The sequence below is a fragment of the Spermophilus citellus genome (genome assembly GCF_964194105.1).
Source record: "Spermophilus citellus genome assembly, chromosome: 4".
Lineage (NCBI taxonomy): Eukaryota > Metazoa > Chordata > Mammalia > Rodentia > Sciuridae > Spermophilus > Spermophilus citellus.
In genome coordinates, this window is record NC_138185.1 from 7,001,047 (window position 1) to 7,024,552 (window position 23,506).

Below are 23,506 nucleotides of genomic sequence, written 5' to 3' on the forward strand. Positions count from 1 at the left end.
GACACAAAGCGGCCACTTAGGTAGCACTCGACGTGTGCCGGGTCCTGTGCAGCCTTTTCCCATGTGATCTCCCTGACAACCGTGCCAGGCAGGTGTCATGATGGGGACTATTCCACAGGTAAGGAAAAAAAAAAAACAGAGAGGCAAAGCCTTTTAGGCAAGTTCACACAGCAAGCAAAGACCGCAGGAAAGATGCCACCCAGACCTAGATGTCCCCCAGGGCTCCTGGTGTGACCAACACCCCTGCCGTTTACCTCGGGATCCGAGTAGATGTCAGGGTCTCTCTGGGGGCTCAGGAAGGGGAAGAGGAGGAGGCGGTCACCACGTCGCAGAGAGAATTCCCGCCCATCGGCCATGGGCAGAGCCATGTCCACCACCACCTCCCGGGTGATGAAGGGTGCAGCCGTGAGCCTGAGGGTCTCATCCAGCACGCTGTCTGCATGGGCAGTAAAGGAAGGGTCAGGTCAGTAGGCCATCCTCAGGTGCCATGCCACCCTCATGTGACAAAGGAAGACGAAGAGGCTCAGAGAGGGTACACGCCTTGCCCACAGTCACGCAGCAAAGTGAAAGAGGCCGGATGTGATGATCTCTGGTCCCTCAGAGACCTTGAATGACAGGGGTCTGGGTCTGACTCCAAGGGAAGCTGTGAGAAAAGCGGGGAGCCAGGGGGACATCAGAGTGCTGGGGGCAGGGGGGGCTGTATCTTTGCCTGCCCAACATCCCCGTTCCGAAGAGTCCTCTGGCATTCCTCTGGGGACTACCCCTCCTAGTCCAGGAGTCAGGATCCTGGCCCTATTCTTCACTGTGGAACTGGACTTTGATGGGCCAACCGGAGCGCTGCAATTGGTTAAGGATGGGCCTATGACCCAAAGGGCCAATGAGACCAGGTCTGGGACTTTAGTTAGGAATGATTCCTCACAGAGCTGAAGGCAGTCAGTCTTGAGCTGTGGCAGCCAACCATCTTGCCAACCCGAGACTGGACCAACCTAGTGGAAAATGGGCTGAGAGGCGAGAGAGAACTGGTCTTGATGACATTATTCAAGCACCTGGATCCACCTGTGCCTGAAGCCAGCTACCTCTGGACTTTTCGGCTCAGTGCCCCAAATAAAGTCCCTCTTCCACTTCGGCCAGTTTATTTTAGATTTTCTGTCCCGTGCAACCAAACATCTCTACTAGGACCATGAGCCTCGGGGCAGGTGAGACTGCAGAATGGAGATGCCAGGACTCCAAAGACAGCAGGCTCTGGGGACTCTGGTCAGAGGACACTGACGGGCCCTCACATCCATGTTGGGAGACAACTCGGGCTTGGGGGCTCTCCTGGAGGGTCTGCCATCTCACCGAGCACGGGCATGTTGTCTAAGACCTTCTGCGGGAGGGTGGTCATCCGTGAGACGGGCGGCTCTGCTCTCCAGAGGACACGCTCGAGCTCCCCGCAGACAGCAGCCAGGGCCTCGGGATTCTTGAGAAGGAAGAGGAGGAGCCAGAAGGCAGCAGGCCCCATGTTTCCCTGAAAGAGAAGGAGCCCGTTGCCCACTGTGATGGCCAGCTGGGCTGGTCTCGGCCGTGGGGGCAGCTCTGGCCAGGGAACGGGGCTCAGGTGGCTGGGGCTCCACCCCCCCCCCCCCCACTGGGCACTAGCAGGGTCTACCTGCAGCCCCAGCCACAGCCAAACTCTGCTTGGTGCTTTGGCCTAGCCCAGGACCTATCTCAGGGCCACTCCTGGCATCGCTGACCTTGAGCAGAATCCCTGGACCAAGGTCACGAGGTGCTCCTCACAGCCCATCAGCAGGTGTCAGGGACAGGAACACGGCTTGTCCGTTAGGACTACTGTTAACACTGGGGATGAGCAGGTCGCCGGCCCCAGTTTTCCCCACTCCCTAGATCTGCACCCTTTACCAGGTGACTCCCATTCCTGGGAAGAGGCAGAGCACATCCCCTGTCCTTGAATCTGGGCTCAGCCCTGGGCTTGCCTTGGCCAACAGAACAAGGAGGAATTGGCAGGACAGCAGCTCTAAGCTGGCCCTAACAGACCTTGTGTGTTCCAGTGCCCCACAAACCCAAGTCCAAGAAGAGATGGGAAACACATGGCCTGCTGGGCCCCAGGTGGACCGCGTTGGCCCTCAGACCTGTTAATTAAATGAAGGCTGATCAGAGACGCCACTGGGTCCTGGGGATGTTTGTTACACAGCAGCAGCCAACTGACACAATATCCAAACAAAGTTGGGACACAAAATTTCCTTATATGCTTTATCTGTCACACTTCTATTAGTCATCTGAAGAATAGGTACATGTGACTATTGTATTCATATAAAGGAAAATTGACGGTCACTGATGACTCTGAAAACTTCCAAGTTTTAAACAAAACTTATTTGAAACTTCTCAATAGATAAATAGTTAAGAAAATCAATGAAATTTCTTGCTCCAAGGCTGAACACTTCCGTAAACATTCTGGCCTCCACCACCAGTGACCTGATGTGGACGGAATATGAAAGACCTCAAATGGAGGAAAGGATTTTGTCTATCATAAATGACCACCCTGCCCAAGTTATAATGAAATATGAAATCATGGGGCTGGGGATGTGGCTCAAGCGGTAGCGCGCTCGCCTGGCATGCGTGCGGCCCGGGTTCGATCCTCAGTACCACATACCAACAAAGATGTTGTGTCCACCGAGAACTAAAAAATAAATATTAAAAAAAAAAAAGAAATATGAAATCGTGACTCAATCGTGACTCAGGAACTAATCTCATTGCAGATACACGTGTGACCTGCACACGGCCAGGTCACATGCACGGGACATCTACTGCTGTGCTAACGTGACAGGGAAACGTGGGAATGGGCTCTGTGTCCATCCACGGGAAAGCCGCTGGATGCATGGTGAGCAGCCCTGGGGTGACTGCACATGAAGTCGTCAAAAACCCGTGCAGAGCCACCTGTGTGTGGGGACAGGAACTGGCTGTGGCCACCTGAGGAGGTACAGGACCTGGTCGGGAGGTTGCCTCTGGGGCAGCGGGTGGAGGACAGGAGGACGGGGGACGGGAACGCTCTCTCTCCTTACACACTGGAACACTCTGGCAGATGCATGAGGGCGGAGGGTGACTTTACAGTGATCTGCAGGGACATGAGAGGCCCGCAACCCAATGTTGACTCAAGCAGAAGGCGGGGTGAGAGCCAGGGCGCAATCCTGGGGACGGAGATGCCTTCCTGTCCTTCTGTCTGCATTCCTGTCCTTCTGTCTGCGAGCTCAGCACTAAGGAGGCGCCCCTCCCCCGCGCCACCCAGCCATGAAGCAGGCGCCACCATCAGGGCCTTTATTGAAGAGGAGAATAGAGGGGTCCTCCTGGCTCCCAGCGTATAGAGGTCTCCAAGACACCAGACGGAGACCAGGGCAGCTGGGCCATCCCAGCTCATGACTCTTAAGAGTCACCTCCGACTCCAGGCTAGAACCAAGCCCGGCGTGAGGGTGATAACAGACCCCTCTGGGTGGCCATGGGGCTGGCGAGCCTGGTGCAAGTGACCCCACGTGTGGCCACATGGCCCCGAGCACAGAGCGGGGAGCTCCAGGGGACACCACTGTGCCGCCCGCCCCTCCCCAGGGTTGAGCACAAGTGGGGACAGCAGGCTGAGACTGCCAGGCCCCTCCCTGTCCATCACTGATGGCCGATGGCCCGGGGAGTGTGGGCGATGAATGATTCAGTGCTGGGGAGCTCAGCGCCAAGGCCCTGTTATCTTGCCTGCAGGATCAAAGGGGCCACCGCTCCTTAACCGCCCAGCGGGAGGGGAACCCTCGGGCTCCCAGGACACAGCAAGAAGGCGTCCCACCCAACCACATAGGTGTGCGTGAGCATGTGTGTGTGCAAGCACGCGAGTGTGGCCACACAAGGGATCCCGAGTTCAGCTCCCGTGGGGCCTTGCCTCAGCCGATTCCCTCCTGCTGTGGGGAAGCCCGAGACCAGAGGCTGCTGCTCTGTGTCATGGCAGTCCCTCGGGGTCCCTAGGCCCCCGGCTGCACCACCAGTGGTGACGGGCACCTGCTGCCTACCTATCCTGCAGACGCTCTCTCGTCCTCAGGGGGCAGCACCCACTCTCCTCGGCTTCACCCCGTGTCCATATAGATCATGGGGGCCCAGCCCTTCCCCCTAGACCTCAGGGTGGGCATGTGACCCATGAAGGGCACTGCACGAGCCACTCAGAGGGGACAGGGGACCCAGATGGGCAGGTGTGAGCATCAGATTTGGGATTTGTGCAGTTCTCACAGGGACGACAAGCCCTCCTCCTCGGGGATCAGGAAACTGCCTGGCGCTGCCAGTGCCATCGAGGCCACCACACAGGGGAAGCCCCCGAGGGTGCAGCCAAGGTGACAGGAGGATGGAAGGTCATGGGGGGCATTTCTTTTAATTTATGATTTTTAAAAATTGTCAAGGGAATAAAAACACACCCTCAGTGTGACAACCATGTATCCAGGTGGCTCATACATTGTAACAAATGTAGCACGGGGGTGGGGGAGGGGCTGCAGGGCAATCCCAGCCCTTTCCATTAAAATTTAAAATTGCTCTAAAAATACAGTCTACTTAAACAACAAAACCCAGCATCCAAGGTGGCATCCTGACTGGATCCTGGAAAACCAGGAAGATCTGAATCAAGCAGGGACTTGAAACAACAGCCACGCGGTTGGGCAAGGTCAGCTGCCTGGGCGGGAGGTGTCTGGAATTCCCTGCGCTCTCTGCAGCTCTTCCATGATCCCAAACTGTTTCCAAATAAAACTACCGAAGGGAAAAAAAAAAACAAAACCCTTCACGGGGTGAAACTGAAGCTCAGAAACCCGACGTGACTGTGCACGCTCCCAGAGCCCGCGCCGGGCCAGCGCAGGGCTGCGGATCTGCACGTCCTGATGCAGGGCCTGTGCAGTCTCTTTGACCTGCGGCGCGGGTCTCTGTGCGCTGTCCGTAGACCGCAGCCTGCAGCCCCCGCGCCTCCCTCGGGGCCTCAGGAGGTCCCAGCACAGGAGGGCCGCATGGGGACAGGTGGGGCTGTGGTCCTGGCTGGGTCCACAGGGCTGCGGGGACCTGATGCGTGGAGCTGGCGGGGAGCTTGCCCTGAGCCCGCACCGTGCGGGCCCCCACTCACCTCCCTCGGCACCCCCACCTGACTCTCCTCTTCAGCTGCGTGGACTTAGCTCTCGCCCAGGGCGCCCCGCTTGCCACCCCCTGAATGTTGGACCCCCGCTGCCCCCTCCTGTCTTATTTCGGACTCTGGGGTCCTGGCTCCGCGGAGCCTCCTGAGGAGCTCGGGAGGTGAGGTGTGCAAAGCGGCCAACGGGACATGTCCGAGGGACGTGGTCAATAGCTTTTGAAGCCCCACCCCCACTCACCCTCGGGTCTGACAGTGTCCACTGCTGGACACTGTTCTCAACCCTCGCAGCCTCTGGGCAGCTCGTCACCACTGCCCCCTGGGATGCTCCTGCCTGGCCTCCCCACCTCCCTGGCCACCATTCTTGACCTCCCTTGCTGGCTCCTCTGGTCTTTCCCACCCTCACAGCTGGGGAGCCCAGGACTTGGGCCCCTTCTCCCTCCACCCTCACCCACAGAGCTCTGCCCAGCACGGTGGCATCATGGTCAGCTCCTACAGCTGCATCTCAACCTGCACCCGGCCCTGAGCTGCAGGCTGCCTTCTCCAGGTGGCCCCTCCCCTCCCCCTCAGCCACCAAAGGCCCCCCGGCTGCTCCTGGGCTGCTCCCCACCATCCTCCTGTCTGGTCATGGCACCTTCACCCTTCCTGGCCCTTCCGTCACTCAGACCAAAACCTGGATCTCCGAGGACACCCGGCCAGGGTTCCACCCGTCGTCCGGACCAACCACTTGGCCTCCCTTGCTGGCTCCTCTGGTCCCGCCCAGCACACCGGGGCTCTGCTGGGTCCCTGCCGCCTGCTGGGCCAGCCTGCACCCTCCTCCCTCCTCAAGACCCTCCCCCCTCCTCAAGACCCTCCCTGGGGAAGGTGCTGCTGTCGCTGTCCTACAGTCAACTAAGGACAGGGTGGGGGCGGGGGACCGGGACTATGGAGACAGGAAGTGGTGAAGTCACCCAAGCCCAGGCAGCGGGTCACCACACTGGGGCCCCGGACGCCAGGCTGCTCGGCCTCCAGGCCCTGCTCCCTGCTCCCAATGCTCAGGCCATGAAGGTCCCCACCGGCCTGACCGCCACATACTGTCCCCACTCCTGCCCGGTTCTCCCGGCCCTGCCAAGGCTGTTCCCTGGACTCTGCCACTCGAGCCCCCAGCCAGCCCCAGTTCTGCTGACACCGGGCACTTCCACAGGCTCTGGGGACAGCTTGGAGTGCAGAGTCATCTCAGCCCATAAATATGTCATCAGACACTAATGGGGGAGCCCTGATGGAAGACACCCCCAGCCTGGGCCTCGAGGACAGTTAATGGCTCTGAGAGAGCACTAAAAATAAGTCACAAGTCGATGGCAGAGGAACTGCCCAGAAACGTCAGCCTGTGCCACTGTCACTGCCAGGGACGAGCAAGAGGGAAGGGGGGGGGGCTCGAGAGCCACAGCAGAACCGGCTGGACCCGGCACCAAGGCCACCCCCACCCCAACAGCTGGCCCTTACCATTCCCTGCTCTGCTGTCCCCGAGTGCCCCGGGTCCATCCATCTCTTCTCGAGCTTCATGGCCACCCCTGACCCTGTCACCTCTCTCCTCGTTGTCCCTGCTCCTGCCCTTGTCCCTAAGGTCCCGATCCTCCTGTGCTCCTGCCTCATCCAGAGGAAATCCCAAGTCCCCATGAAACCTACAGGACAGAGCAAGGGGAGAGGGGATCCTAGGGAACAACGGTGACCAAATTAAATTACGTCAAGTGCACGTATGAACGTGTGACCGTGACTCCCGATACTTTATATAATTATGATGCACCAGTAAAAATGGGGAGGAAAAAAGCCCTGCAACCCGCCCCAGGACCTCTGCCCTGGGTCTGTCCTGTTCACTCACTGCCGCGGCCACACTCCTTGCTGTTGCCCCAGCACCTGGCAGACGCAGCCCCAGGGCCTTTGTACTTGCTGTTTCCCTCGCCTGGAATACTCTATCGCCCCTCCTTTCCCAAGGCCCCAAGTCTAGCATTCTTGTCATCCAGGGAGCAGTTCAAACATATCCTCCCTGTCCACCGTGGCTGGAGTGGACTCCCTGGATGGCTCCATTCACAGCGGTTTCATATCCTGTACACCAGCCTCTAAAATCATCCTGCAGGTTTCCTTGACTGTCTGCTCCCTGCCTGACCCTGATCACAACCTAAGCAAGGCAAGGCGGATCTCGCAGCCTGGGGGGAGCACTCAATGGGACTTTCAAAAGATTCTGCAAGACAGGTGGTCTGCAAGCCTCAAAAACGTCAAGGTTGCGGAAAACAGCGAAAGGGATAGGAACTGCCAGGTTAGAGGGGCAGAGTGGCTGGTGCAGCCTGTGACACTGGCCCACGAGCCAGAGGACACTTGGACCTAACGGGAACGTGGACAAACAGACAGCGATCCTGTTCCTGGGCTCCGGGTGCTGCTGAGCTGTGGTCATGGGCAGCAGGCCTCTGCTCCCGGGAGATACCCCGACGCTTATTCACAAGGACTCAATCGAGGATCACAGGGAGGGACAGAGAAAGGAAACGTGGGTAAGGTGGAAACCTGGGGAATCAGCGATGTGGCACTGGAGTTCATCAAATTGTTCATCAAGCTTTTCTGTAAGTGTGGCATTGTCCCAAAGAGAATACGGAGGCAGGAGCCTGCTCGTCTGCTGGTGTCAGGAAGTCAGGGAACTCGCAGGCGGGGCGTGTGTGCTGGGTGTGTGCACCAGGCGTGCGCCGACCGCAAGTGCTCACAGCGCACACCCACAGCCACACCGTGCCTGCCCGCCTGCACACACACACGCTTTCGCCACACAAGCCCACGCCTGTCCCCGCACACGCCTGCCCACCTGTGTGGCCCACAGCTGCAGCACCAGGGCCCGCGCCTGCATCTCCTCCGACGCTCCCAGCTCCTCCAGGTGCCGCAGGTAGCTCTCCAGCCAGCTGCTCCGCTGGGCCCGCGTGGCCAGCCTGACCGGGGACAGCAGCTTCCACAGGTGGGCTTTGACGCTGCACACACGGTCCTTATCCCCTGTGGGGACAGAGCACAGAAGACAAGGGCTACAGGTCCACCCCCGACCAGGGACCGGCCAGCCCTGGCCTCCCACGGGCTGTGGGTCTCCTGGGCCTCACTCCTTGGAGATGGGAGGTTCTGTAGGGAGCGAGGCTGTGGCTGGAAGCCAAGGGGAGGCCCGTCCAGGGCGGCCTGCTCACTGTCCACCTCGGCTCCACGGAAAGGACAGGGGCTCTGCCTGCTTTAGTCACCTGTGTCCCCAGAGCCTGGAATACTCTATCACCCCACCTTTCCCAAGGCCCGAGTCTAGCATTCGTACCAGATGCTCAACAAATGGTCTTAAAAGAAAGGTGACTCTTCACGTCGCCACCCCCCAGAGCCACTGAAGACGCAGCGGCCTGCGCCCTCCCGGGACCCCCCAGAGCAGCGCCAGCAGGAGCCCACAGAGCAGGACCGGAGGGCCGCGCTGCCTGGGGAGGGGACGCGCTGACCGGGGACCCCAAACTCCACAGCTCCAGGTACAGTCCGCTGGGGGAGGCCCAGAAGCAGCCCGGGGAGCTCGAGCCAGGCCATGGCTCCAGCGTGGGCCTCGGGCCTGTTCTCAACAGCAGCTGGAAACCCAGGAGTCGGTGTGGGACCTTCTGGTGACAGGAGTTGTGCCGTGCTGGGGATCAAGCCCCGGCCTGCACGCCAGGCCCGTGCTCTCCCCTGAGCCACACCACAGCCGCTTCCAGCATTTCTAAGGTCAGCATCTAAGTAAGACGGCCGGTCACCGTGCAGGCCACAAAGCATCTCTGGTGGTCAACCCTGCCCAAGCACACCCTGCAATGGGACGGTCAATCCACAGTGGCGTGTTTACACTGGAAAAGCCACAAGACAGTGGAAATAAACACAGGTCTTCAGTACAAAGAGGGCCCAGGCGCGAGCCTGCTGGGAGTCCAGACGGCACCCGGGGACCCACCCGGGTGACCCTCCTCCACGTGGTCGGCAGGCTACGGGCCATCCTGGGCTGGGGTACAGAGCCAGGCCTGCCCGACAGGGCCACGGTCAGCGAGGCCACGTTCAGGACAGCGTCCCGTCCAATCACCTCCCAGGGACGTCCTGGTTCTTGGTTCGCGTTCCTCACACCCTGGTTGTGCAAGGCACCATCGCCTAAGGGCGCCTTTCTCAGAATACCTCCTGTCACTAAGCCACACGTGACTCTGTGTCACGAATATCAACTTTGGTTTCCTCCAAAACCACCAAGGGAAAGCGTGGCCGGGACGTTTCAAAGTGCTGGAACTTTCTCCCTGAGCATCTGAACCAGGGGCTGTTTCCGGTGCACCCACCCTCCCCAGCTTCCTCCTGGGCCCTGCTGTCTGGGGGGTTCGCAAGCAGGGAAAACGGGGGCGGGGGGGGACCAAGATCTTTTGTTTGCTTCAGTGTTTTGGCTGCATTTTCAAACAGCAGGCCCAGGGTTTCCCCTCAAATCCGCGACACACTGCAGGTGGTGCAGTGCTTTCTTGTGGAAGCCCCGGGTCCCCAGGCTCACCAGAAACGCGCTCCTTTCCTGCTTCCCGACCTTTTGGGTACTTTAAAGAATCACCCAGGAGCTCCCGAATGCCCAGGTGCCCGGGTCCCACCCCTGGCCTGTGGTGTCAGAATCACCGGGGCCTAGCCTGGACGTCCAGGGATTTCAGCAGGTGACTCGGAGACACAGGAAATGTGGACACCACCTCAGTCAGTGCACACGGTGTCACCCAGGGGATAGCAAAATGGGGAGGCAGAGAAAGTTGGCTTGAGAAACAGCCCGCACCCCGAGGCCCAGCCAGGCTGCGATCCTGCACATGCTGCGGACACCGCTTTACAGTGACTCACAAGCAACACGGACCACTGCCACCTTCGCCCGTGCCTACAGGCCGACCACAGGGGGCCTGGGACCTGGGAGCACCAGGCGCAGACTCCCAGCTGTGTGGTTCTGGTGAGGCCCCGCCCATCTCCATGTCCCTGTCATAAAATGAGGACCCAGGTTGTCCTCTCAGGTTTCTCCTTGGAAACCCTCTGGGCCCTGGAGGTCCAGATGACACAGTCTAGAGAGCCCGGGGACAACAGGCCCTAAGTCTTGCATTTAACTTTTAAAACGTGCTGGAGTTTTGCATCAGAATCTATGGCTCTTTGACATAAGATCTCCCCCCCAAAAAAGTTCAAATAACAAGCGCCCCAGGAAAACGAATGTTCCCGAAAGAAGCACCGGGCTCAGCTCTGGGGTCCACTCAGCTGCCCTCTGCCCACAACTCCCTGGGTGGGAGAAGACCCAGATTTAATCTTCTTTTAAAGTGTCTGTATTTTAACAGGACGACTAACACGCCCACGGAAAAAAATAATAATAAACATAAGTTGGCCTGCTGGGAAAGAGGCTTCTCTCCACCCAGCTCAGCACGCCCAAAGCAAGTCTGCAGTCCCCCGGGGAAATCCTAAGGGGCGTCCTCGGCCACCACCCTGGCTCTCCCTCCTGGGGGCCACCCTATGCCTGGTTTCGCAGTAGCACAGCTTGCTCTTATATGATCTCAGGATTCAGGTAACTTGTCCTGACCGGCGGACATTCAAGTTGTCTCCACCTTTGCTGTCACAGGCAATGGGACAATACTTTGTGGATCTGTAGGCACAGAGGGGGTACAGGAGCAAAGGGTGTGCAGTTTATATTTTGGTCCTTCTTGCCTAAATGGAGTTCCAGGGATGGGGGAAGCCGCCCAGGCCCCACAATGCACGCAGGCTTCTGGCCGCAACCAAGAGAAACTGTCCCCCAGCACTGCCACCTGCCGCCCACACTGGGAAATGCAGCCTTCCTGTGTCCAGCCCTGGCGCAGCCACCCACCAACTGGTCTGACAAGTGCTCTCGCCTCTCTGAGCCTCAGTTTCCTGATCTGCACAGTGGGCCCTGAAATACCAATCTTCCAGCAATGACAGGAGGGCGCAATAAGACAATGAGTTGTGTCTAAGAGGATGACACGGATGACAGCTCACAAAACGGTGAGAGAAACCTAAAAGAAGTGTTGTCCCTGCAGCCAGGAAATGCCGCAAGTCAGAGGCCCCTTTCCTGACGTCATACTGGAAGGACTTAACTTGCTAACGGCATGTTGACAAGGTTGTGACAAAAATCAAATTGAAACAATAAGCCACCAGCCTCTGCCCATCAGATTGGCAAACAAACAACCTCAGTGACGAAGCTGGATGCACGTGACTCTGGTTCCGAGGGCAAGTGGGGCGCTAAAGAGACCTCAGTAGACAGAGAGTGTGGGAAGCCATTTCTGACACGTGATTGGGTGGCTCCCGTTAAGGGCCTGAGGCGCTTTGGCTGTGTCGGAGCTTTCCCGGCCCTTTCCTGATGAGAGAGCCATCCGTGTGGGGGTGTGCCTGACCACTGACCCCGGGGGCCCAATCACTGACCCTGACCTTGGAGTGCAGCCCCCCTCAACCTTCATTGGATGGAATTCTCCCCTGAATCTCTTGTTCCTCAATAAAAAGCTACTCCCAGGCGTGTTCTCTCTCTCTCTCCTGCTAGCCCTGAGTAATCCTTGCTGCCCTGCTGGGCGGTTAGAGGAGGGAACCAGAGAGGGGAGCCGTCTCGGACCTGGCAATAGAAATAAGGTAACTGAGTCTGTGTGTTTTATTTCGATCTCTTCTAACTAACTTTTATGCCAAGAACCTCATTAATGAAACCATTGCGCTGGCCGCATGGTGGAAGAGAGGAAAGGCCTGAGTGAACAGGCCAGAGGGTGGCACACGCCTGTGACTCCAGTGGACGGGAGGCTGAGGCAGGAGGATTGCAAGTTCAAAGCCAACCTCAGCAGCTTCGCGAGGCCCTGAGCAACTCAGTGAGTCGCTGTCTCTAAATAAAACACAAAAAGGGCTGGGATGTGGCTTGATGGCCGAGTGCCCTGGGTTCGATCCCCAGTAGCAAAAAAGGAAAGAAAGAAAACAATAAAAATAATTCACAGCTCTGTGTGTTTATGTGTGTGCGTGGGGGTGGGCACCTGTGTGGAGAGGCGCTGCAGGACTGCTCCCGGGAGTCCTGGTGCTGACCTCTGAGGAGGGCTGGAGCAGGTGGGGATGGGAGAAAGTGGGGAACCCTTGCTGCTCCCTCAGATCATTCTGCGTGGCTTGAGTTCCGATACCAAGCATGAACTACTTGCAAATTTCTTAAAAAGCAACTTAAAACAAGGAAAAGAACACATGAACACTCCCAGGCCCCACTCCAGAGTGCTGAGCTAGAGATCCACCAGGAGCCCACCTGGCCCAAGCTCCGCGGGGGTCCCCACCCCACAGTGGGAACCTCCCTGAGGACATTGCACCCTCCTCCTGTGTGGCCTCAGTGTTCAGACATCTGACTCGTTCTGCCTGCCCACCACCCACAGGGACCCCTGGGTGCTCACCCACTGACAGGGAGCCTCGCGCCAGCTTGGGGAGCATCAGGTCCAGCTGGCGGAAGGTGTGGTAGATGTCGGCCGAGTGGGCTCTGTCCTGGGCCTGGCTCTCCTGGGTGTGTGGGGACGCCTCCACTCCATACAGGGTCAGGTAGCCGGCTCTGGGGCGACAGAAGCAGGTCAGGGTCCTCTGCAGACACACGTGGCCTCACCCCCTGGTGGCCTCTAAATTGTCTTCACTCATTCCCCCCAAGGAGCTCCTGGTCTTCCTCCTGTGTGCCAGGGCATGTTCCTGACATAGAACCGACTTTAAGAACAGACCAGAGCCCTGTCCCGTGGACTCCCGCTACGGTGTGGGGACAGAGGAAGCAGGAAGGCAGTGGAAACAGCGTGTGCGCCAGCTCCATGGAGCGTGTCTGCAGCCCCAGTGACTCAGCAGGCTGAAGCAGGAGGCTCGAAAGTTCAAGGCCAGCCTCAGCAATTTGGCGAGGCTGTGTCTCAAAGCAAAAAGGGTTGGGGATGCAGCTCATGGTGAAGTGCCTGGGCGCACACTCACCACCCCAAGAGAAAACTGAACAGGCAAAGAGCAGCATGAGGTAAAGGAACGACAGGCAGACACAGGCGGGCAGCAGCAGGGGTACCTGTGGGGCGGCTCCCAGTGGAGCTGAGGGATAAGAAGGAACCTGCTTCGGGGCAGACCAAGGGCAGACCCAGGGCGGACCCCGGGCAGACCAAGGGCAGACCCGGGGCAGACTTCTTGGGCAGCAAGGGCCACCAAGTAATGAAGCAATAGGGAGGCTGGTGCAGGGGAGGCGAGGGGTGAGATGGGGGCACCAGTGGGGACAGGAGGACCCTGTCCAGGAGGGGGTCGGGGCAGGCTTCCTGGAGAAGGGGCAAGGGGACGCCAGGTGTCAGACAGAGGGCGCAGCCGGGGCCAAGGCCGGGGGCTGAGGGGCAGCGGAGGCCTGCCCAGAGCTGCTGGGTGTCTCTGGCAGGCACCGGAGCTAGGGGCGGGGCCTGAAAGGTGTCCAGGGGTCGTGCAGGGCAAAGGGGACATGGAATGGGGGAAGCCCATGCTGGAGCTGAGGGACCCTGGGAGGTCAGCCAGGCTCAGCCAGGTGTGCAAAAGGACCAGGCCGGGAGCCGACGTGCTCAGGTGTGCGAGCAGCAACGCACCACCTGTGGGGCCACCTCAGGGGAAATGCCCCCCCAAGCCCCTTCCAGTGCCCCAGGCGCCCAGTGCCAGCCCCGGGCCCTGGCCTCAGTCCTGGGAGGGAAACCGCGGGTTCTCACTTCTCCACATGAGAAGGGCTGCGGCCTTGGCAGAGAGCCGTCACTGAGGTTCCAACCTCCCGTCCCTCACTCCCCTACCCCCTGACCCCACCCCCTAGATCTCCCAGGACAGAGGTCCTCCCAGCTGGGGACAGGGGGGAGCAGGCATGGGCTGACAGCAACCTGTGTGGTCCCCACTCTGTCCCTCACTAGCACAGCACAGGCCCAGGGTGGCCCCGACACGTTGGTGGGTGAGTGGAGGAGCGCATGGTGGGTGGGCAGACAGACAGAAGGACAGGGTCAGAACAGAACCCTGAGAGCCCCGACCATGAGAGAATGAAGGGTCACCACAATTTGGAGCCGAGCCACCAACCCCCATTCCACCCCCACCCCTGCTGATCCCACTCACCTTCCCCCCCCCCTGCGTTGGCTTCCATGCCCCCAGGGGTGGGGACCTCACTGCGGGTCACAGCCCTCCCCACGACCCCCCTGGTCCAGCCCACGGGAGCTCCCCGTGCCTCCGCCGGGCTCCCCCTCCCCTCCACGCACGGCAGGCCTGGGCCCCTCTGCAGATTAAGGCCCTCGGTCTCCTCATGGCAGACATTGCAAGGAGGCAGCCCACCACCTGGACGCTCCGTGGGGTCCGCAGAGGTCACCTGAACCCCTGCTGAACCTGCGCTCAGACGCCAGAAGAAACCAGGGCAAAACCTGGGCCTCCCAGTCACCGCTAGAAAGGAAGCCGGCCACGGCCCGCGGACCCGGCAGGGCAGTGCCACGGCCACTTCTTCTAGGCAGCAGGTGCTCGCCAGGCAACCAAGGACCTCGCCTGGCCCCAGGTCTGTCACGAGTTTAAAGTTTGGCTAAGCACCTGGGTCCCTATCTTTCGGGCTCTGCTGTTTCCCTAAGGCAGAGAGCCAGTCCCACCAAGAACAGCCAAGCACAGCAGCCCAGGGGACCACTGGGCCTCACGCTGCGGAAGGGAAGGCCCTTCCGTGGCTCCTGGTTCCAACATCATGCCCAGCAGCCAGTCACCGCCTGCGTAAGTACACAGGCGACCCCTAGGTGGCGCCAGGTTCCATAAAAAACTAGACCCAGGTGGACGGACAGGAGTCTTCATGTTGATGAGCTGGGTGTCCAACAGGCCTCTCTGGGCAGTTGGCACTGGAGATGGACTGACTGAAGTGAGGAGGGAGCCACATGGACATGTGGGGAACAGCATTCCCAGGCAAGGGAACAGAACTCCTGATGTGGGGCGCGTGCCTGGCGGGAGAGACTGAACCACGGTGGGGTGTGAACTCACAAGTAGAAAGTTAAGGAGGCACTTTCACAAGCATCCTCACCTTAGGCTTAACCCAGGAGCCGTCACACTCAGCGCTTCCCACCTCCACCTTCACCACCGCCCCTCCCCACCCGAGGTCTGGTCTCTAATCGCAGCCAAGGCCGCTGTAAACCCCTGAGCCGGTCCTGCCTCGCCCCGGCCTAACCCCTAACGTCACTCTGTCTTACTGAGAGCAAACCTCGAAGCCCTTCCTGGCCTCGAGCTCTGTGAGACCGGCTATGTGACTTCTCCAGCTTGTCCCTGAACCAGTTCTGCTCCAGCCACTCGGGCTCCCTAGGAATCCCACCTCTGGGCCTTCCACTTGCCAAGTCCCCTGCCAGGCCCTTGGCACGGGAGTGGGTACCCTGTCCTGAGGTCTCAGCTCTGAGGCTGGATCCTCAGAGAGGCCCTTCATCAGTCTGGCTGACGCTGCCCAGGGGCTGCCACCCTCTGTGGGTCTCTGTCCCCACGTCCATCACTCTGGCATACAGAGTCCATCTGTCTTGTCCCTGCTGTAAACCAGAGCCCAGAAGAGCGCTGGGCACCATTGCGGCACAGAACTCGGCCCTGCCGTTTTCACGGGTCTAGGAGTTCTGACCCCAGCCGAGGGCCTGCTGGGCTCCTAGCACCCTGTTTCCCAGCCTGCGAAGTCCCAGAATGTGGGAGCCACAGGACAGGTGCCTCGGAGTCTTGCTGGGCTACCCCCTCTCCAGGTGACCGCAGGGCCCTTTCTCAGCCAGGCCTGCTTTTTGGCTCAGCCTGGATCAGGTGACCTTGGAGTTTCAGGTACTCAGGGTCCTTCCTTCATCGGTGGGCATCCCAAACCGCCCCCACCCAGGACAAGGTTCTGGGGCTCACCTGAGCAGAGAGCCGTAGCAGAGGTCCAGGAGGCCCACCTCCCGCCAGCCGCTGGCCCCTTCCGTGGCATCGCCCAGGAGGATGGAGCGGAGGTTGGTGAACATGGCTTCTGTGAGCGCCTGCAGGTCTCTGTGGACGAGCGTCCTGAGCCGGGCAAGGGCAGCGTGAGAGCCTGGCTCCCAGGGGGGCACCCGCGCCCGAAGCTCCCCCCAGGCCCCAGGCCGCACCCCAGCGGCAGCTGGCCTGGCACTCGCCACAGCAGTGCTTTACAGTGCTGGACACAGAGGCCCAGTCCACCTTCGCCTACCCACCGTACCCATCTGGGAACAGAGAGGAATGGGACACGCCCAAGGCCACACAGCTGGGACTGAAACCTGTGTGTGGCTGCAGGGCCTGTGAGCCGCCCCTGGGCAGCCCATCCCCACTGGGCACTGGAGCTGGGCCAAGGAACCCCGCCTCTGGAAGAGCAGGAACTAAGAGGCCAACACCCTGGACTGAGGGGTCCTGTCTGCTCAGCTACAGTGCCCCCTGACCAAGGGCTGCTAAGAGACGGGACCTCAGTGAGGGTGACATGAGGCAAAGGAAGGGGCTGGTGACCTGGTCCCATCACGTGGACCCGAGTCGGAGGACAGAACAGCCCCGGAGTGTGGGCAGAAGTGGGGGCCCTCAGCCCCTCCCGGGGCAGGCTCCACACTGCGCGGGATGAGGTGGGGGTGGCCGGGAGGGGAGGCGGTCCCCGTCCAAGGCTCCTGGGGACCCGGACCTGATGGCCGTGGCCTGCTCAGCAGCGGCACCTGGCGGCGGCGGCAGGGACGGCAGGCGCGGGCCCGGGCTCCGCCTAGTTTCCGGGGTTTCTGGTCCTCAAACCCCACGGCGCGGGGCACCTGCGGGGCAGCCCGCACCCCCCGCCTGCGCCCAGGGCGTCCGGCCACTCACGGTCTCATCCGGGCCTTCTCCTCCGTGGGGCTGTAGTGCGGGAGCTGCACGTCGAAGATCCTCTCCATGAGGAAGGTGGCGTACGAGTGGAAGTCCAGCCGGGAGCGCGGCTCCCACGCCACCCTCTCGTAGGAGTGGGGGTCCAGGAGCACGGTCACGTGCCGGCCCCCCACCAGCACCTGCGGGGAGGCCCGTGCATTCAGCTGGGACTGAAACCTGTGTGTGGCTGCGTCCCGGCCTGACGCCACCCGAGGCGCCACCTCGTTCTCATCTCCCCTCCACCACCGTGAGCTAGGGACGGTCGCCAGCCCCGGGGTGCCCCAACCCGAGGCTCCCAGGGAGGATGCCAAGCGCCCGAGACGTCACGGCCGCGAGTGGCAGGGCCAGGGCTGAAGGCAGGGCCTTCTAAAATCAAGGCTGCGACCTAACCACCCGCTGCAGGCCCCGGCAGGGTCACCTTGGCCAGGCGCGTCGCGGGTCGCCTGCGGAAGGCCACGGACCTCCAGAGGGGCCGCGGGAGGAAGATGACGGTGGGCGGGCTGCGGGGGTGAGGGGTGCAGGGGGCTCGGGGACCCCACGCTGGACTGCGACGGGGTGGGCAGCCAGCGGGCGGGTGGAAGCTAAATGTGTGGATAAATGTGGGGCCCAGGGGTGACCGGCGGTGCGTCCGTCTCGGGTGACCAGGTGGAAGGATGAGCGGGGTCCGGGAGGCTGGAGGGAGGTGTGCAGGGGGCCGGGCGGAGGCCTAGGCAGGTGGAGGCGCGGGAGGGTGGAGGCCTGGGACATCGCAGAGCGGACAGGGGTGGGCAGGGCGGACAGGGGTGGGCCGGGCTGGCCCAGCTGTGCAGGCGGGTGACAGGGGTGGGTGGAAACCGACTCGGGGCTAGAAAGCTGGACGACGTGGCCGGGAGTGAGGATGCTGGGTAAGTCTTGGGAGGCAGGCAGGGACCTTGTGGGTACGGCAGAGGCTGGGGCAGGAGGCGAGGAACACCGCAGGGTGTTGGGTGGAGGGTGCTGGGCAGCCGTGGGTGGGAAGGCAGAGGAGGGAGGGACGCAGAGCCGGATGTTGGACAGGACGAGTGGACGGGCAGCTGGACTGACGCTGGGGTGTGGTAGACCCTGAAGGACCGTGCAGCTCAGTGTGGGAAGAGGCTGGGGGACACCGAGGGTCAGAGGTAAGGGAAGCACAGTGGACAGACAGACAGACTGGGGGTGGGGTGGGGTGCTGGTGCAGGTGGGGGCTGGCAGAGTTCAAGGCAGTGCCCCCCTCCCCCCAGAGGCACTTACGGTAAAGATGTCGCCGTGCTTCTCCTTCATCCTAGCGAGGAAGCTGGCCGCGTCTCTCCCAAACTCCAAGGCGTGGCCCAACCAGGGGATGCTGCCCAGGTCCAGGGGAGGCTCGCCAGGTCGCCTGCAGAACCCACAGCACTTAGTAAAATGAGGAAGGGGAGGAAGAATGCGGCGTGGGGAGGTCAGGACAGGCTTCACCATGGCAACGGGAAGCAGGGACCTGGAGGCCATGAGGGAGGAAGGCACTCGGGTAACTGGAAGAGCTTTCCAGGAGCGAGAACGGCAAGTGCAAAGGCCCTGTGGTTGGATCACACGTGTTCAAAGGACAGTAGGAGGCTGGTATGGCTGGACTCAGGGGGCAAGGGGCAGCAGTGGGTGCTGAGATCCGAGGGCAGGCAGGACCAGAGTCATCTGGTGTGGGAGCACTTCCGCTTTCTCTTGGAGGTGGGAGCCATGGAAAAGTTTTGAGTGGAGCGACATGACCTGCTTAGGTGGAGCTGTCGTGCAGAGTGGACTGTGGGTGGACATGGGGGCTGGACGTCCAGCAGGCGACCACCTCCCTGCAGGCGGGAGGAGCTTCCACACCCCACAGCAGCAGGAGTTTCTGAGCCAGCCCGGACCAGGGTGTCGGTCAGCTCACACCCTGCCCTGCCCACAGGGATGAGAGAGAGCAGTCTGCTGCCCCCAACTGCCCCTCCCCAGCTCCGAACCTGAGGCGCCTCAGGCAGCAACGCCAGGCCAGGTGTCCAGCGTGGGCGCTGGCGGAGCAGGGTAGGGGGGTCGTGTGTGCCAGTCAGCCAGCCCCTCTGTGGGGTCCGCATCCTCAGCCACCACACCCTGTGCGAGGGGGGACCCTGGGGACAGCTGGTGCAGTGGACCTGAAGGAAGGCTCATCCCTTGGTGGCCCAACCTGACCAGCTGGGCAGGGCTTAAAAGGACAGGGCTCTTCCCGGCAGAGAGACTCGAAGCCCAAGTGGGAGGGGACATGGGAAGTCTGTCACTGGCTTCGAGGCTGGTAGGGACCCCGGGGCAGGGAATGTGAGTGGCCCCCAGGAGCCGTGAGCGGACCTTGACTGACAGCAGCATGGACGCAGGTCCCTAGTCCTACCCAATGCCAGACCCTCCCTTGAGCTTCCAGTGGAAAGAAGGCTGCGCCACCTCAGCCTCAGCCTCCTGGGCCTCCGACAGAGAGCCCCGTGGGCTCCGATCTCCATAGCAGGGCTCAGCCCCACCTGGGGCTCCTGACGGGCTCCAGTTGAAGCTGCTAAGTGCACAGCGTTTGCTTCAGCAGTGAGCAACTACTACGCCCAGACTCCGCACTGCTCACGGCCCGGCCACAGGCTTCCCATCCTCTCCACCCTTCTGCAGCAGCAGGCCTCACTGTATCGTGGGGCAGGTGTTCACAGTAGACCCCATGGAGGTCCCTAGTCTCAGAGTTATCAGAGCAACAGGGTGTGGAAAGTCCTGCCCCAGCTGCTGAGAGGCTGCAGGGACAGGGAGACATTCACCCCCAAGCAGGTCCCGGGCAGGGCGCTGGAGACGCAGGGAGCAGGGCCTTGGGAAGACAGACAGAAAGCAAGACAGAAAAGTCGGCCACAGAGTGGCAATTCTGACAACAGCTCAACAGTGAAAACGCAACCTGGTTTAGTCATCAATGACGAGCTGGTTGTGTGGCCCGCGGCAGAGCCAGCCAGCAAGCACGAAGCCTGGGTCCCTCCCAGCACCAGAAATGAACAAAAATTAAGATGAAGGAAGGATCTGAGCAGGCGTTTCTCCAAGGGATACACAAGCAACAAATGCCAAAGTCACGATGAGGCTGGGGCAGGTGGTGCACACCTTCAGTCAGGAGGCTGAGGCAGGAAGCCGCAGGTTCAAGTCCAGCCCCGGCAACTTGGGGAGGCCCTGAGCAACCTAGTGAGACCCTGCCTCAAAATGAAGGATAAAAAGCTGGAGATGAAGGTTGGTGGTAAAGCTTCCCTGGGTTCAGTCCCCAAAAAACAAAGAAAGGAAAAGAAAAACAAATCACCATGAAGCGCCACTTCATGCCCACCAGGATGGCGGTTAGACATGGTTAACATTTTTTTAAAAGAAAAATGAGTGTTCACAAAGATGTGGAGAAGTTGGAGGCTCCCTGGAATGTAAAGGGTGGGCCGTCTCTGAACACCAGCCTGGGGGGCTCAAAGGGTTAAATACGAGTTACCACGTGATCAGTGGTGTGCCCCCACTGGTCATCCGCAATAGTCAGAGGGGACACAAGCCAACCGTCCGTGACTGACGGGCGGGTGAGCCCCGTGTGGCATATCCAAGCCAGGGATGTTACTCAGTCAGAAAAGGAGTCACTGAGTCACCGCCAGGGCTCGGGCGAGCCCTGGACATCACGCTGAGGGAAAGGAGCCAGACCCGAGGGCCACGTGCCGCACGACTAGCTGCCACCCATGCCCAGAGCAGGTGACTCCACAGACGGGAAGGAGATGGGTGGTGGCCAGGGCTGAGGGGAGGTAGTTCTGTGGGGGATGTTGAAAACAGTCTGGAACTAGGTGGTGGTGGCGGCCGTCCAACCTCGTGACTACACTAGAAACCAGTGAGCTGCACACTGTCAAAAGCACACTTTAAAAAGGTGAATTTTGTGGTTCATGAATTACACCTTATTAAAGAAAAAAGAAAGAGGTGATTGAGACAGTGGGGGTAGCTCAGAGAAGGTGGTCAAGGACAGCCTCCTCAGGGAGGTGCCATGTGAGCCAAGGCCAGAAGGACGGGAAGGGACACTCAGGAAGGGTGTGAGAGGAGCCCTACAGGTAGAGAGAACGGCAGGTGCAAAGGCCCTGGGGTGGGAACACTGGGTTTTAAGACAGCGGGATCTGGTGCAGCTGGGGTGGAATGTGCAGGTGAGACACAGGCAGTGATGGCGGGAATGTCCTTGAGGACCCTGAGAGCCTGAAGCCAAGGAGAGTGTGGCTCCTGTGCCACATGCGGTGGGGATGGGTGGAGGGTTGGAAGTGGGAGTCAGGAGGCGAAGCCTGTGTTTTAAGAGAGGCAACAGGAAGGAGGCTGCGAGGCCACCCAGGAGGGCAGGCCCAGCACCTGACCCCTCACCCCAACTTCTGGAGCAGGGGGTCCCTGCGCAGGCAGCACTCCGGGGACAGGCCAGCAGGTTCCCCCCGTCCTCCCTCGCCCCGACTCTGCCTCTCTGTCTGGCTGTCCCCCACTGGAACTCCAAGGGCGGGCAGGGGAGAACAGCAGGGGTGAGCGTCAGTGCTGGGAGAGAGCAGACCCAGGATGGAGTCCGACCCCAGCCTCCCAGCCTCCCAGCCTCACGCTGCCCGGAGCCCGCCACCCCAGTCCCCCTCGCGGGCCCAGGAGGTGGCCAGCGAGGCTCCGGCCCTTCCCCGGGCTCTGGTCTTTGCAGCCCTGGGCCACCGCAGCTTCTCCGGCTGGGGACCAGCCTGCTGACCTGCGGGCACCCGCCCTGCCACCCGGGCAGCCTGGGGAGACGGGCCCAGAGCGGGCAGTTGGCCTAAGAGGCAGGAGAGCCTGGTGGTCACAAGGGTGACCTCAGCACCGGTTCCTGGCCCCAGACCCCGGCTGTGCCTCTCGCTGGCTGCGTGACTCGTGCCTTCTCCACGCCTCGGTTTTCAGGTCTGAGACGGAAGCGCCGTTGTCGTCTGTGCCGGGGGACAGGAACGAAGGGGTCAGGGGAGCCAGGAGCGGGCCCAGCACTGGAAGCCAGGGGGCCCGGGGTGACTCCGAGCGCCACCAGGTGCTGTGCCCGGCCTTCTCCAAAGTCTCCCTGCTGCCACTAAGGCCACCGTGAGAAGCCCTGACCGCGGGCAGCCCCGCTGGCCCTCAGCCCCAGGGATGGGCGAGTGTCCTCTGGCCCTGAGGAGCGGACCAGTCTCCAGGGGAGGAACCGGGCTGGCTGCAAAGTCGCTTGCCAGGGCCTGGGGAGGAGCTGGGTCTCCCTCAGCAGGTCTGACCGCAGGCCGCGTTCTTGGTGCCGTCGGCCCCAGGTCGCCCCCCGTCGACATCTGCACCCCCACTTTGCAGGTGAGGAACCTGAGGCACAGAGGGTCTTCAGGGACTGCCCCATGCAGGGCAGAGGGCCTCCTGGGGACACTCGGTGGGGCTCCCCCGCTGCCCTCCCTCCTGCTGGCCAGCAGGGCAGGTGTTATTTCTGGCAGCCCTCTTCTTCCTCCCCAGAAGAGGCGCGAGGAGGAGCTCGCAGACAAAGGCAGGAAGCCGGGCCCAGGCGCCTGGCCCCTCAGCTCTCCAGTCCCGACCCCCAGCCCGCCTGGCCCGGGCCCCGGTCCAGGGTGACTCAGCCTGCGGCCGGGGGCGAAGGAGGCTCTATTTCAAGGCCTGCGGTCTCGGCCTCGCCCACGGACACTCTCACTGACTTGAGGATCTGCCAGGCCTGGAGGGAGCGGGGTGGGGACACAAGGCTGGACTCTCCTGTCCCGGGTTAATGCCCACACGGCGGACGGTGGCCTGCTCCTTGGGTTCAGATACCCCGCCACCCCTGGGGTCCTCTCCTGGGGCTTCAGCTCCCACAGGGAGGACCCGACGTCCCTCCCTCCCACACGCCAGCTGCCCCGGGTCTCTCTCCCCACCTAAAACCAGGGGAGGGAGTGCAGGGTGTGCTGTCCCCGGCCTGGGCCCCGAGGCATGGCGTCCTGCCTGGACCAGGGACTCGGTGTGCACTCCAGCACTCAGGACCCTGTGCGGCACACAGTAGGCGCTCACAGAATGTGTCAGATGAAGGAATCATGTACACAGCTGGTGCTCAGTGAGCAGGCCTGCCTCCAGGGTTGCTCGAGGGTTGAGGGAGCCAACGCGGGTTGAGGCCCGCCCAGCGCAGGCTCTGGATGGTGCGGAGGGAGCCGCGGCTGGCCAGGGCCGTGCCAGGCCAAGGGGCACCAACGCTCCTAACAGTGCCCAGTCCACTCCGGCTCTCAGGCCCAGGAGGACCCGATGGGGAACAAAAAGGAGCTGCCGCTCCCCCCACACACACACACACCCACTGGAGCAATCTGAGCTCCCCCAGGCTCACCCCAGGCCTCCAGTGGCTTCTGGGTCCCATTAACAGAGGGTCCCCCTGATGCTCTTCCGGGCTCCTCCCACTGTGCAGAGAAAGCACGTGGCCTTCTTGCTCTGGCTTTGTTTTCCTGATACTTGTCACCACCAGGAAAGAGCGTGGGAAGGAGTGACAGCAGGAGAGCTGGGAGCCGAGGGGACAGTGGCAAGGTCTGGAGAGGCTCCTACCTGCCAGACCTGCTGGTGTTCACAAGAGGCGGAGACCTGGGCTTGTGCATGGAA

The 23,506-nt window shown here is 61.2% G+C and overlaps 1 protein-coding gene across 1 annotated transcript in view; it reads right to left on the reverse strand.

The window, feature by feature from the left end:
* Positions 1 to 23,506, reverse strand: part of PTGIS (prostaglandin I2 synthase) — a 35,477-nt gene that overhangs the window by 7,126 nt on the left and 4,845 nt on the right. The window contains exons 2-8 of the mRNA XM_081292752.1: positions 18,191 to 18,314; positions 16,904 to 17,082; positions 15,968 to 16,111; positions 12,529 to 12,680; positions 7,953 to 8,134; positions 1,339 to 1,507; positions 255 to 436 (exon numbers count right to left, since the gene is read on the reverse strand). Of these exons, the coding sequence (XP_081148878.1) occupies positions 255 to 436; positions 1,339 to 1,507; positions 7,953 to 8,134; positions 12,529 to 12,680; positions 15,968 to 16,111; positions 16,904 to 17,082; positions 18,191 to 18,314 (1,132 nt within the window). The remainder of the gene's footprint in view (positions 1 to 254; positions 437 to 1,338; positions 1,508 to 7,952; positions 8,135 to 12,528; positions 12,681 to 15,967; positions 16,112 to 16,903; positions 17,083 to 18,190; positions 18,315 to 23,506) is intronic.